The sequence below is a fragment of the Anopheles coluzzii genome, chromosome X, assembly GCF_943734685.1.
Source record: "Anopheles coluzzii chromosome X, AcolN3, whole genome shotgun sequence".
In the NCBI taxonomy this organism is placed as follows: domain Eukaryota; kingdom Metazoa; phylum Arthropoda; class Insecta; order Diptera; family Culicidae; genus Anopheles; species Anopheles coluzzii.
In genome coordinates this window covers 17,714,988-17,727,530 of record NC_064669.1, presented here as the reverse complement: position 1 = coordinate 17,727,530, position 12,543 = coordinate 17,714,988, and the positions used below count along the sequence as shown (strand labels likewise).

At 54.8% G+C, this 12,543-nt stretch overlaps 1 protein-coding gene across 1 annotated transcript; it reads left to right on the top strand.

Moving 5' to 3' along the window:
• Positions 1–1,353: 1,353 nt before the first annotated feature.
• Positions 1,354–11,877, top strand: LOC120949772 (filaggrin-like). The gene is made up of 3 exons (XM_040367276.2): positions 1,354–2,499; positions 2,601–6,815; positions 9,788–11,877. Exons 1-3 carry the CDS (start codon positions 2,299–2,301, stop codon positions 11,162–11,164), a joined length of 5,793 nt encoding a protein of 1,930 aa, XP_040223210.2. The 5' UTR covers positions 1,354–2,298; the 3' UTR covers positions 11,165–11,877.
• The last annotated feature ends 666 nt before the right edge of the window (positions 11,878–12,543 follow it).

Below are 12,543 nucleotides of genomic sequence, written 5' to 3'. Positions count from 1 at the left end.
GGGTTTCAGATTAATTCCAAGGTATTCCAAGGACGATCCATTCTATATGTTAACACTAGAACTGCTGGACTTTTCAACCTTACTAGAACTGCCATATGGAACAATTTTGTCCCATTCGTTATGCATCTATAACACATCTTAAGGTTTCTTGGCATCAGGACAAAATACTACATTGCTTCATCAGAACCTGGCTCAAATTAAACTTTGTAAGTTATTTGTATAAGAGCCACACATTGATTCCAGCCAAATCCAGAATATTTAAAGATGATTAAACAGGTCATCTTCTACTAGCACTTTTCACGAAGTACTTTTAACGCATACTTCTTACCCAGTGCTGCCAGACTTGCAAAAGCACATCCACCACTCGTTGCCAACAGGGATACCAGCCATCACAACGTATTTTGCCTATGGAATAAATGGTTCTAGGTTGGAAATGATTTTTGTAAAGAACCATATGAGATACACAATTTTGTATGGGCGCATTCGAAACATCGTTTAAAATAAAAAAAGCCAGAAAATTTCAATGGGTGGTCACGATGGCAAGCGGCGTCACGACGGCAAGAATAACACACCTTTTTTATTGGTCAGTCCCCATGATTTTTTGGTGCGATCCCTTGATTTTTTTTTATCGTTTCCCATAGATTTTTGGTTCGTTCCTATAAATTATTGGTATCGACCAATTGGATATCAAAACAAATAAACTAAAAAATTCTGGGAAACGGCCAAAAAATCGTGGGAACGCCCAAAAAAATTATGGGAACCAACCAAAAATTGATGGGAACCAACCAATAAATCGTGGGAAACCGTGTAATGTTAAACAGCAATTGAGAATCCCTCGCATGCGGAAAAATTAAAATCATTTGATTTGATCACAGGCGATTTTATTTCAAATGTCAAGAGTGTAAAATCAAACAATGAGTATCCTTTGGAGAAACAATAATATATCATAATAGTACCTCAAATGACAGGTAAATTATTGAGAAAACTCATATCTTGCCGCACTGTTGCCCAACTAGAGTGTCCCGCACTTCGGGGAAAGACTATTTATATTCAAGTTCGGGCAGGTGAAAATCTTCATTCATATGTATGTAACGGTAATGAGCGATTTTGTTTTATCTAAATGACTTTTGTAAACATTCATACTTCAAATAGTCAGCGAATTGTCGTAATTCGGGTTGATTATGTAAAGAGTCACCTGTACATATACCATCACACCGACGCAACAGTTTCGATGTCGACGTTTGAATTTCGAACCATCTACCCCGCATATTGCTCAACAGATGGCGCTGATACGCGCCGGTGCGGTTCATTCCTACCCCTCGGCTGTCACACGCGGGACCTGTTTATGCCCGATAAAATGGCTGCGCTGTCGTCGCAAATTCCTCTCTGCAGTGCGCGTGTGTGCGTGAGCGTGCTGGTAGGCTACACTGCATGCCCTATCGCTGGCTTGAACCTTTCCTCTGTCTCGTCTCTGCAAGAGGGCGTCTTTTACGGTGAACAACACAAAAAAGAAGCCGACCACCCGGGCCCTGTGACTCGGAAAACCCTTTTTACCGGGAACAGTGTTTTGGCCCAACAGTGCACATCGCTAAAAGTCGCGTCCGGTCGAGCTACCGACGGCGTTCGGGCTGCTTTTCTTTTAATTGCTTCCTTGCGTGGGAGTTTTCACTGCTATCTTTCACCCCTCCACCAACACACGCGCATTCGGTGTGCGACGACAGGGCGTCCCCCGGAGAGCGGTATCCGGCAATCCACCGGATCTCGATGCGTTTTGCCCGTCTTCGATAGCTTCGCTCTGTTTTGGAATAGTTAGCGAGCGTGTGTGGACAGCTTCCGGACAGCCTTTCAATAACCTACCCGTTGGCGTCAACCGGGAGACGTTCAGCTAGCCGGGCGTGTAGTGGGGGAAAGGGCAACTGTGAGGACGGTGTTACGGTGCGGAGTGTTCAATGCAGTGGTGTAAGTGCGCGTACGTTGGCTTTCCAAGTGAGCAAAATAGGTGAAATGAAGTGGGAAATGAGCCAACGCGATAGTAGAGAACAGTGAGCTGTGAAAAGAAGGAAGGGAGAACAGTAGAAGAAGCCTACACCTCACGATCAAGCCTTCTTTTCCCCTATCAAACAACCACAAGGGCTAACAGTGTACCCCATTTGGAGAGAAAACGAAAAGCGAAACCAACTCCTCAATCCACACACAGCCACACAGAGAGACAGGGCGCACGCTCGCGCGCGCGTTGGGCAGACACAGGCGTGCCGCAGGGGTCTAAAATGTGTCGGCACAGGGGCGAGCGGGGATAAGATGTCTGCACCGATCAAGCGTAAAATAACACTAGAACTCGCGAGCAAGAAGACAACCCTCATCAAGGATCGCCCCAGCGTGTTCCAGCGGCTTGGCACGAAGCGGATCGGCCGTGCAGGAGGATCATCCCAACAGCAGCTACAGCAGCAGCAACAGCAACAGCAGCAACAGCAACAACAATATCACGGACAGGAAGCCGGCGTACGTGTACCAAGCGTATTGAAAGTATTTCTTTTCGCCCGTTTTGCCTCTCTAACTTTCGGCTGTGTTTTCTTCCTGCATGTCGTTTTTTGTTTTATTAGGAAAGTAAAGAGGAGATTGTGAAGCGCATCGTATCGGCAGCGGAAGAATCCGGTCCGGCAACGAGCAGCAGCACCGCCACCGTACCGGAGAGTGTTGCCGCACACGCACGGCTCATACAGGCGCAGCTGGCGGCCAAAGCGCAGGCAAAGGCAAGTGCGGCCCAAAAACAGCAGCAGCAGCAGGAGCAGGAGCAGGAGCAGCAAAAGCAGCAGCAACAACAACAGCAGGAACAGCAGCAACAACAGCAAAAGCAGCAGCAGCAGCAGCAGCAGCCCGGAGGCATTCCATCGCACAGCGAACACTTATCGGCCGCCACGACGAAAGGTACCGCCGGCGTGGTGGATAAGGACGGCCCAGAAGCGGGCAACTTGAAGCAGTACTATCATCCGCACCAGCAACAACACATTCACGAATCGACGCACCAACATCATCACCACCATCACCAACACCACCACCACCACCACCATCAGCAGCAGCAGCAGCAGCAGGAGCAGCAGCAGCGGCACCGGCAACGGCAGGCACGGTCACCACCGCACAGTGTCAGCAGCGAGCGGAGCAGCAACGCGGCCGGTGCCAGCGGTTGGGACCAGTCGTCCCTCGAGAATGCTGACCAGGCCATCCTAGAGCGGAAGCGTAAGGAACTGCAGCACGAGTTGAAGCTAGAGATGGACGCGTCGAGCTCGGGCAAGAAGAAGGACAGCCGCGGCGAGCTGAGCAAGAAGATGAAGAAGCTGACCGGCAGCTCGCACCGGTCGCAGCAGCAGCACCTGCACCACCAGCTGTCTCTGCAGCATGGTGGCGGCCACCAGCAGCTGGGCGTGCGGGGGCAGCAGCACACCTCCACCAGCACGTCGGAGAGCACGAACAGCAGCAGCGGCACGGACACCTCCGAGTCGGACACGTCCAGCACGTCCAGCTCGTCCTCGCACAACTCGAACCACCGGCGGCTGAAGAAGCGCCACGCGGTGTCGGCCCGCGTTCGCACCCGGAACGACACCAGCTCCAGCTCGGAGGGGGGCGGCCCGTCTGCGTCCCTCGCCGCCTCCAGCAAGCTGTCCAAGCGGCACGCCAAAAAGCTGGCGGCGGCAGCGGCCGCCCACGAGCAGGAGCGCAACAAGCGGCTGCTGGCCAAGGCGGGCAAGAGCGGCTCCGGCGGTGGCGGCTCGGTGCTGCTCACCAAGACGATCCGCGTGAAGAAGCTGCTGCCGGGCAGCCCGGGCGGTGGCGGCACACATCACGTGTCGCGCAAGGTGTCGTCCCGCGATCTGTCGCCGGCGAGCGCGAAAGCGTCCGCAAGCAAGTACGCACTGAAAGCGTCCTCGTCCTCCTCGTCGAAGAAGGAGAAAATGTCGGCGATCGATGCGCGCGAGCGGGTGCGCGAGAAGGAGCGCGAGCTGGCCCTGCGCGAGAAGGAGCGCGAGCGGGAGAAGGAAAAAATGCGCCTGCGGGAGCGCGAGCGGGAACGTGAACGGGAGCGGGAACGGGAGCGGCTCAAGATGCGGCCAGTTTCGCCGCGAATGCGCTCCGGCGGCGTGTCGCCCGCTTCGTCCCGTGGTGGTGGAACCGGCGGTGGCAGCGTCAGCGGTGGGCTGCCGATGCGCGAGCTGCAGAGCAAGGGCAAGAAGAGTCCCGAGCGGCGGCTCTCGTCGCCGATGGGTGGGATGGCGGCCGCCCGCTATCGGGACATGATGCCGATGCGGCGCGAGCGCACGCCCGAGCTGACGCGGGGCGACGAGCGCCGCCGGCACGAGGTGCTGAAGGAACGGGAACGGCGCGAGCGGGCCGACCGTGAGCGAGCCGAACGCGAGCGGGAGCTGGTGCTGCGGGAGAAGGAGCGCGAGGAGGCACTGGCTAGGGATCGGCAGCGGGAGCGCGATCGGTTAGTGGCGGTCGGCAAAGAGCAGCACCAGCTGCAGCAGCAGCAGCATCAGCAGCAACAGCAGCAACAGCAGCAGCACCTGCAGGCACAGGCACGCGGCCTGCGGCGGGACAATGACGGTGGGCTGGAGAAGCCCGATCGGCACCGGCCGGTGGAGCGTCTGCTGCCACGGCCGGCGGAACGCGCCCGTGCACTGGCTGCGGCTCGGTCGCCCGGCAAGTCGGTCGATCGCGACCGAAGCCGCTCGCCGTGCTCGCCGGGCACGTCGGCTAGGGGCTCGCGGGGTGCGATGCGCGAGCGAGATCGGTCGTACGAGCGGGCGGCCTACCTGCACGAGCTGCACGAGCGGCGCACCACCAGCAGGTCGAGAGAGCGGGAGTATGGGGCGAGTCTGGTATCGCCGCCATTGCGCTCGGCACGTCGGGACTCGCCGCCCCCGCACTACGAACGGCACGGCGGGCTGGGCCGTAGCGAGTCCTCAGGTGGAGGGGTTGGCGGCGGTCGCGAGTACCGCGTCGACCGGGGCGAGCTGGCCTACGACGAGCGGCTGGCGATGGGTGGCAGTGGCAGTGGACGAGGCGGTGACCGTGGTCCAGCGCGCGACGAGTACGTGCGCGACTATCCGGACGATCCGCCGCCGAGAAGGGAGGCACCGCCGTCACACCACGACCGGGGCGGCTGGGAGTGCGAACGGGTCGAGCGGAGCAGCCGCTACGAGCAGCAGGGTGGTGGCGATCGGCGGGGCGAATGGAGCGACCGAGGCGATCAGCACGGCTCGATGGTGGATCTGGACGGACCGTACCAGAGTGGCAGAGGCGAAGGCGGTGGCGGCGGCGGTGGTGGTGGAGGTGGTGGTGGCAGCGGCGGCGGTGGAGGAGGTGGAGGCGAGCCGCGTGGGTCTCGGGCGTGGGACGAGCGGCCTTCGTGGAAGGACGGTCCGGGCGACTCGTGGCATGGGTCGGACAAACCGGAGCGGGGCATGCTGCACGGCGACTGGAAGTACAAGGAGCGCCAGTGGGAGCACGAGCATGGCGACCGCGGTGGCAATGGGCCGCCCGGTCCACCCCCGTCCCACGGTGGCGGCGGACCAGGCGGTCCATCGGCGCGCCGCTCCTGGCAGGCGCCACCGAACGGTAGCGGTGGCCCGTCCGGTGGGGCACCGCCGGGCGATTGGCACGGGCCAAAGGCGGGGCCGGAGCACGAGCGCGATTTTCTGCACCATCAACGGCCCGGACCTCCGAACGAGCGCGGCATGTTCCGGCGCCACCATCATCAGGGCCCGTACCATGGCCATCCGCGCAAGCCGCACATCGGCGTCGGGGGCGCCGGAGCTATCGGCGGTGGCGGGGTGGGCGGTAATATGGGGCCGGGCGGTGGTCCCGCTCTGAATCGCTTCACGCCGAACAAGTACAGCCTGAACCGGACGCAGGCGAACTTGCAAGCCGAACGACAGGCCGCCGGGCATGGCATGGGGCCGAACCAATCGCCGGCTAGCCAGCAGCACGCCCATGCCCACCGGCAGACGCCACCCGTCGGTGGTGGTCCATCGATGCAGGCGGCATCGCATCATGGTGGAGGAGCACCGCCACCCGGTACGAACCAGGCACAGCACCAGCATCAGCAGCAGCACCACGGTATGCATCCGATGCAGAATCAGCGACCGGGCGGCGGTTCCCACGAACCACACATGCACGGCGAACAACAGCAGCAGCATCAGCTGCAGCATCAGCAGCAGCATCATCAGCAACACCAGCAGCAACACCAGCAGCAGCAGCAGCAGCAACAAACGCAGCATCATCATCCGCATAACCATCCCCATCATCAGCAGCAGCATCCGGCAGGCGGCGTGATGCAACATCCACCCCAGCAACCCCACCGAATCGCTCCTGCAAACTACGAGCAGGATCCAGCGAAACAGCAGCAACAACAACTACAGCCACAACATCAGCAGCAGCAACAGCAACAACAACAACAACCTCCTCCAGCACAGCCAGCTGCACCAGTCGTTCCACGGCGCGCCGTACTGGACGAACCAGCCAGTCCTGCTCCGGAAGATGCGGGACCGAGGGTGGTACCGCTTGCCGCTGCCAACGAACCATCCGCACCGGCCGATGCTGGTGCCACCGGTGCAACCGTCCCGGCCGCAGTAGCTCCGGCGGTAGCGGTGGGTAGCAGTGTAGCGCCGGCGGCAGGTGCGACGCCCGCGTCACCTGCAGCGGAGGAAACCGGCGGTGCGGTGATCGATACGGCGACGTCCGAAGCGCTCGACACGATGGAGGTGGACAACTTGAGCGAAATCAGTGACGACCCCGATGATATTCTGACACGTGACGAGGTATGTTGCGAAAGAGGGCTCGTGGGTGGCAGGAGAGCATACACTCGAGATCGGTTTACGGGGGGTTTGGTTTTGGTTTGGTGTAGTGGTGGGTTTTATGAATCTTTCGTTGAGATCCATTCATATGAATCTTCCGGGATGAGTGATTCCAATCGCGTATCGAATCTCCAAAGAATGGTGAATCTGTAAAGATTCACGATTCTCTGAAGATTCTTGAAACTCCAAGGATTCATTAATCTCGTAAGATTCATGATTCTTCCAAGATAGATGCATCTCCAAAGATGCATGAATGTTTAGAGATGTATGATTTTAAAAATATTGAATTTGCTTGATCTCATACAGAACTCGCACGACTTAAGAACATGCCCGTCGTCGGATTCAAGCCAAGCATGGGCCGTCTCCTCGTAGCAAAACAAACTATCCGGCTGTCTTCTATATGCCAAGAAGTCTCCAAAGCATATATAGGCTGCCATGACCTCATAGTTGTTACGCCAAGAATAAGAATAATAAGAAGCCCAAGCTCTATAAATCTTTGGAGATTTATCAATGCCTAGAGATTCGTACATCATTCGAGACATACGAATCTTTTGAGATTCCTCAATTTTTCGAGATGTATGAATGTTTTGAGGTTCATGAATCTTTCCAACCGAGATTCAGATTCATTGAATCATTTCAAAGATTTCACATTGACACATTCAGATTCATGAATTTGAATCAGATTTTCCTAGCACTAGTTTGGTGACTTTCCATTGGATGCATGGCAAATTGTCCGCAAAATTTGATCTTTTCGATCAAGGCATATTAGTGCATACTATTATTCTATTGCTGCAGTTCAGTCAAATATATGACAAAATTATTTAAGTTGTAAGTTTGGGAATGCTTACTCAATCATCTGGCAAAGTTGGATGCTTATAAGCGCTTCAGAAATCAGTACACGAACTAACTCTTTCAAATTAAAATTGAAGCATTGAGGAAACGAAAATCCACCAGTCTCTTGAGTTTAGTATCAATGTTTTGTACTTTTTCCAAATAGTTTTTTTTCGCTGCCTAGAATTCAAACCAGATTGAATCCCTTACCTTTTGGCTTTTGTTCCAATCTTACAAAAGTAGTTAAAACTCGTGTTTTCGGGCGATTTAACGCCTACTTCGATGGTCCGTCTCGATTGATTTTCTCTACAACGCTTAAAATTAAGTTACAAATTTCAAAGAGCAATCGAGTATAAGTATATTGATGCGCATTCAGTGATTTGTTGTAATGGAATTGAACAGCATACTGATTTGCAGTAAAAATTGTAGTACATAATGTAGGAGTGATTCCATGGTGTAGTAAAAGTCGTCAACTCGAACGCAGCAAGCCTAGAATAAACCGTCCCCACGTCCACTGACTATTCGGATGCGTGGTATGCTGAAAAAGCCTGGAAAGCCTGTATAGGCCGACATGTCCGCGCAGGACATTACGCCAAGAAGAAGTAGAAGAATTGTAGTAATGAAAGGCGTGCAGAATATTTTGGTTGGCTGAACTTCTGCAAACCAAGCAACTGCTGAACTGTTTGTAGTCAACGTTTTGACATAAACAGAATGATCAAATTTAGTTTGTACAGTCGGCAAATCGTGCGGGAAATGGAAGCATGGGAGACGCTAACTAGTCGTGTAGGTTCTAATCTCAAATAGTCCGAGCCAGGACTGATTATTTTTTGGTTCAATGGGAACACCAACATCTAGTCACATATGGCACTCAGGATAGTTGCTTACCCCAAAAAGGAATCAGATTCACTCTAAAATGCACTCTACTAATCCTGGAGTACATTAGCCACACACAGTCATAAGTAGCATGTCATCGATAGAACATTACATCTCCATAAACTCTCGTCATTCCGTTAGTCTTAAGTTAATCTACCTACTTCCATCCCGACGATTAAATTAATTGTTAACTAATTAAACCCGTTGTCCCTGATCGGTTACTCATTAATCATCATTTCCTTCATGGCGCTTGGTGGCTTGCTAATCATTCCATTACTAACCCTTCCCATATTCATCCCTAATCATCACCGTTGGCGACGTCTTCCCTCCACTGTCGTTCTCCTCGTACGTGCGTGTGTGACGTTTGGGAACGCAGGAAATCAATGACCACCGTGCGCCACCCACCGGACCGCTGGAACTACGGGCATCACTCATCGGCAGCAGCAGCAGCAGCAACGCAAACGGTTCGGCGTCCGAGTATCGGCGGCCACCACCGTTCCTGTCGAAAGCCCGCTACAAATCGTACGAGGATGCGATCGTCGGTGGCCTTAAGTCGCCCCGCTTGTTGTCGTCCTGTGTAAGCTCGGTTCTGTTTTCACCATTTCTTTTTGACCAACTCTTCATCTGCTCACGCCCTGCGCGATATTACAATGTCGTGATTTGTTTCATCGCCGTTGATGTTGCTGCTTGCCTCGATCGCGCTTTGCATGTTTCGTTTCCTTTCATTTTCATTAGTTTTGTAGCGTGCGTGTGCCGTGTTGTTTATTGTTATAATTTTTTCTTTTATTTTTGTGTTTGTGTTTATGTGTAAATATTAATTTGTATGTAGTTTTCTCACATTTGTCACTCGTATCACCAAACACTTCCATTCTCATACGTTTTCATGGATTCGACAAATTAGGGAACAACTAAAGGCAATGGCGTAGAGATTCTTCCACGCTTCTTAAACCCGTGTGTTAAGGAGTGACGAATCTGGTTTGTTTGCCGAATTTTATTCTTTTGTGGGTGCATTTTGCCGCTGGTTTGCGAACTGTTCGGTGAACAGTGCATCCCGGACATTTATGATTTCTCTTTCAAAAGCTTTCAAATTAATAGGACGATAATTAGAACCACAGCAGCATGGAGCTGTTTTTTCTTTCCTTTTTTTTGTATACTTGACCTCAAACAAGATTTTTGTGCTTCTTGGTTTTTGTTATCTAATCATTTTATTTTCCTTTCTCTCTTCCTTGCAGGACATCAGTGCCAACCAGCTGTGCGATTCGATATCGACCGACCGTAGCGGCAGCAGCCAGCAGGTTGACCTGATTAGCCAGGAAGGGGAAGGGGAGTTGGGAGTAGCAGGCAAGGCGAGCGTGCTGCAAACGCCGATAGCGGCCATCGCCGGCCCCAGCGCCATGCCCAGGGAAGGGGACGCGGCACCAGGCACGGTCGCAAACGGCGGACCGCTGCCGGCAGCAGTGGCGCTGGGCGACCCGGGCGTACTGCCCGAGCTGGCACCATGCAGTGAGCTGGCCGGCCCGACGCCCGAGCAAAGCAAGGACGCTGGCAAGCTGCACGCGAACAAGGAGCTGAAGGAGGAGATGGATCTCGACTTCGAGGAGATCTCGGACGGCGAGCTGGAGGCGGAGGAGAGTGGCCGCTGTCGCGGGCTGGGCGATCCGCTCGGCGTGGACTGGGGCAGCCTGGCGCAGGAGGCGTTGCGCCCGCTCAAGCCAGTCGCGCAGCGGGAGCAGCAGTTCCCCGTTTCGGCACGGAATCGCTGGAAGGCGCACCACATCCTGCTCGACATCGGCATCTCGGCCCGGCTGGCGGGGCAAAACTACGCCCAGCGCGTGCTGACCGAATCGAAGGAGAAGCTGCGCGAGGAGCTGGAAGAGTTCCGGGCGGCGATCGTGGCTGGCAGGGCTGGAGTAGTCTCGTGCGCCACAGTCTCCACCCCGCAGGAGGAGAAGAAGCAGCTGGTGGCGAAGCAGGAAACGCAGGAGATGGTGCCGGAAGGGGACCAGCAAGGGCAAGAGCAGGACCAGGTGGCCGAGCGGAAGCACGAGCCCAAGGAGCAGGATGTAAAGGGGACGGACGAGAGCGCCGCGATCAAGCTGGAAACCGGTGCGGATGAGCGGACGGCTAGCAGCAGCCCGGTGGGCGTGAAAAAGCCGTCGCCAGCAGCGGCCGCCGAGCCGGCCGCAAGCGTGAGCAGCGTCGAGCGCGAGCTGGAGGATGTGGACCGCATCCTGCACCCGATCGCGGCCATCCACGTGGCACTGCGCGAGCAGGCCCGGCTGCGCCGCAATCTCATACTCGCGACCGAACCGGTCCCGGGACAGCGGCACCAGTGCGGCCGGGCGCTCAGCGCACGCAAGGACCTGCAGATTCGACGCCAGCTGTGCGGGTTCCCGCCCGCCACCCTCGCGACGATGGCGGCCTGCGCAGCGGGAGCCGCCGCCGGCTACCTCAACCAGGAGCTGCACGCGGACGCACCGCTCGGTGGGGGCGGCGGCACTGCGTCGCCCGCCCTGCACGAGCAGATCGTGCAGATGTACCGGCAGATGGTGGCGCAGCAGCGGCAGCAGGCGAGCCAGGGCATCTGCACCACGCTCGAGGCGGTCTGAGAGTATCTGGTGCGACCGATCGGTTCGGTCGCCGGGCAAGGCGAAGCGCGAGCGGAAGGTGAAGGACGGCAGCAGCAGCGGGTGGCCGCGTACTGGCGGCGTCATCGCAACCACGGTCCACGGTTGATGAGCGTGGCCGATGTGACGGCTCTGTTGCGCAATGCGGGTCGCCCATAACGAGCCTCGATAACGTGCAGCATTCGCGAATCGAAGCAGGAAAATGTGTGTAAAATTTATGTTTTTTTTTTCGATTTTGATACATACTATGATTTGATGGTATTTGCGTATATATGGAGCCCTAGCTTAGAATTAGTCCTGCACTTTGTGTATTTGTTTGTTTGTCTGTTTACGTGTGGAATCGCTCATGCTGCCGTACAAACTCATGCTGCCGTACTGTGAGCGTACACTCTTTTTTTGTTCGCGAATTTATTACAGCTTCGTCAACGAAAACAAAACAAAAAATACAACAAACAAACAAGTTAGGAAATCCCTCAAACATTTTTACGGTAAACCATGTAGCGTTAAAAAAAATATACTAAATTCAATGTATCTTGCAAGATAGGAGATATGTAAAAGTCAGTGAGCACCCGCCTGTGTGTGGGTGCTGTGTGTAGCAGAATGTACGATTATAGTGCGTTTGTTTGCGAACGAAACCCAGCACCGTTTAGCTCTTAACGACAATAAAACTTCTCGAAAAAAGAGAAACAAAGAGAGAGAGAGAGACATATCATGCTTATTCATGTAAGCGCTACCGATGACAAAATGTTCCCGGCCACTGTCGCAAAACCTATCGCCCAGCATGGTTGTGGTGCTGATAGCGGTAGTACGTCCGCCGGTCCGCTTATCGTGACAAATTTACACCAGCAAGGGCGTGGAAATGCTCCGAAGGAAGGTGATAACGCGGGCAATAACGTTCTCGAAGCACAGCCTCCGAGCGTGCCAGGTGCCAGCCTGCTAATGAGCTGCCTATTGGCCCACTCCCCCTCTCTCTCTACCCTGGACCCTTGGCACAGGCAAAAAGTGTGGTGACGGTGGGTAAATGTTACCTCATCTAAAATGAATCTAATTACCTCACTTAAGCCGACGCTCGACGTGCGAGCTAATGTTCGGAAGCATTGGCATTGGTTCTGTGCGTGTGTGTGTGTGTGTTTTTTCCTCCCCGCCCAACAGCACCGTGTGCTGGGACGGTAAGCAAAATAGACTCTATTGTCTGCCTCGATGGGCCCCTGGGCGGGTGGACGGGCCAGGCACCGGCCGACAAGACAGACAGATATCCAGATGTTGGACGTACTATTTTTGCCCGCCAGCCGGTTCCTCTGCGAGTGCTGATGAGTCAGCGTGTGTCGATCGCTTGAGCGAGATCTTTGGCAAACGCGCTG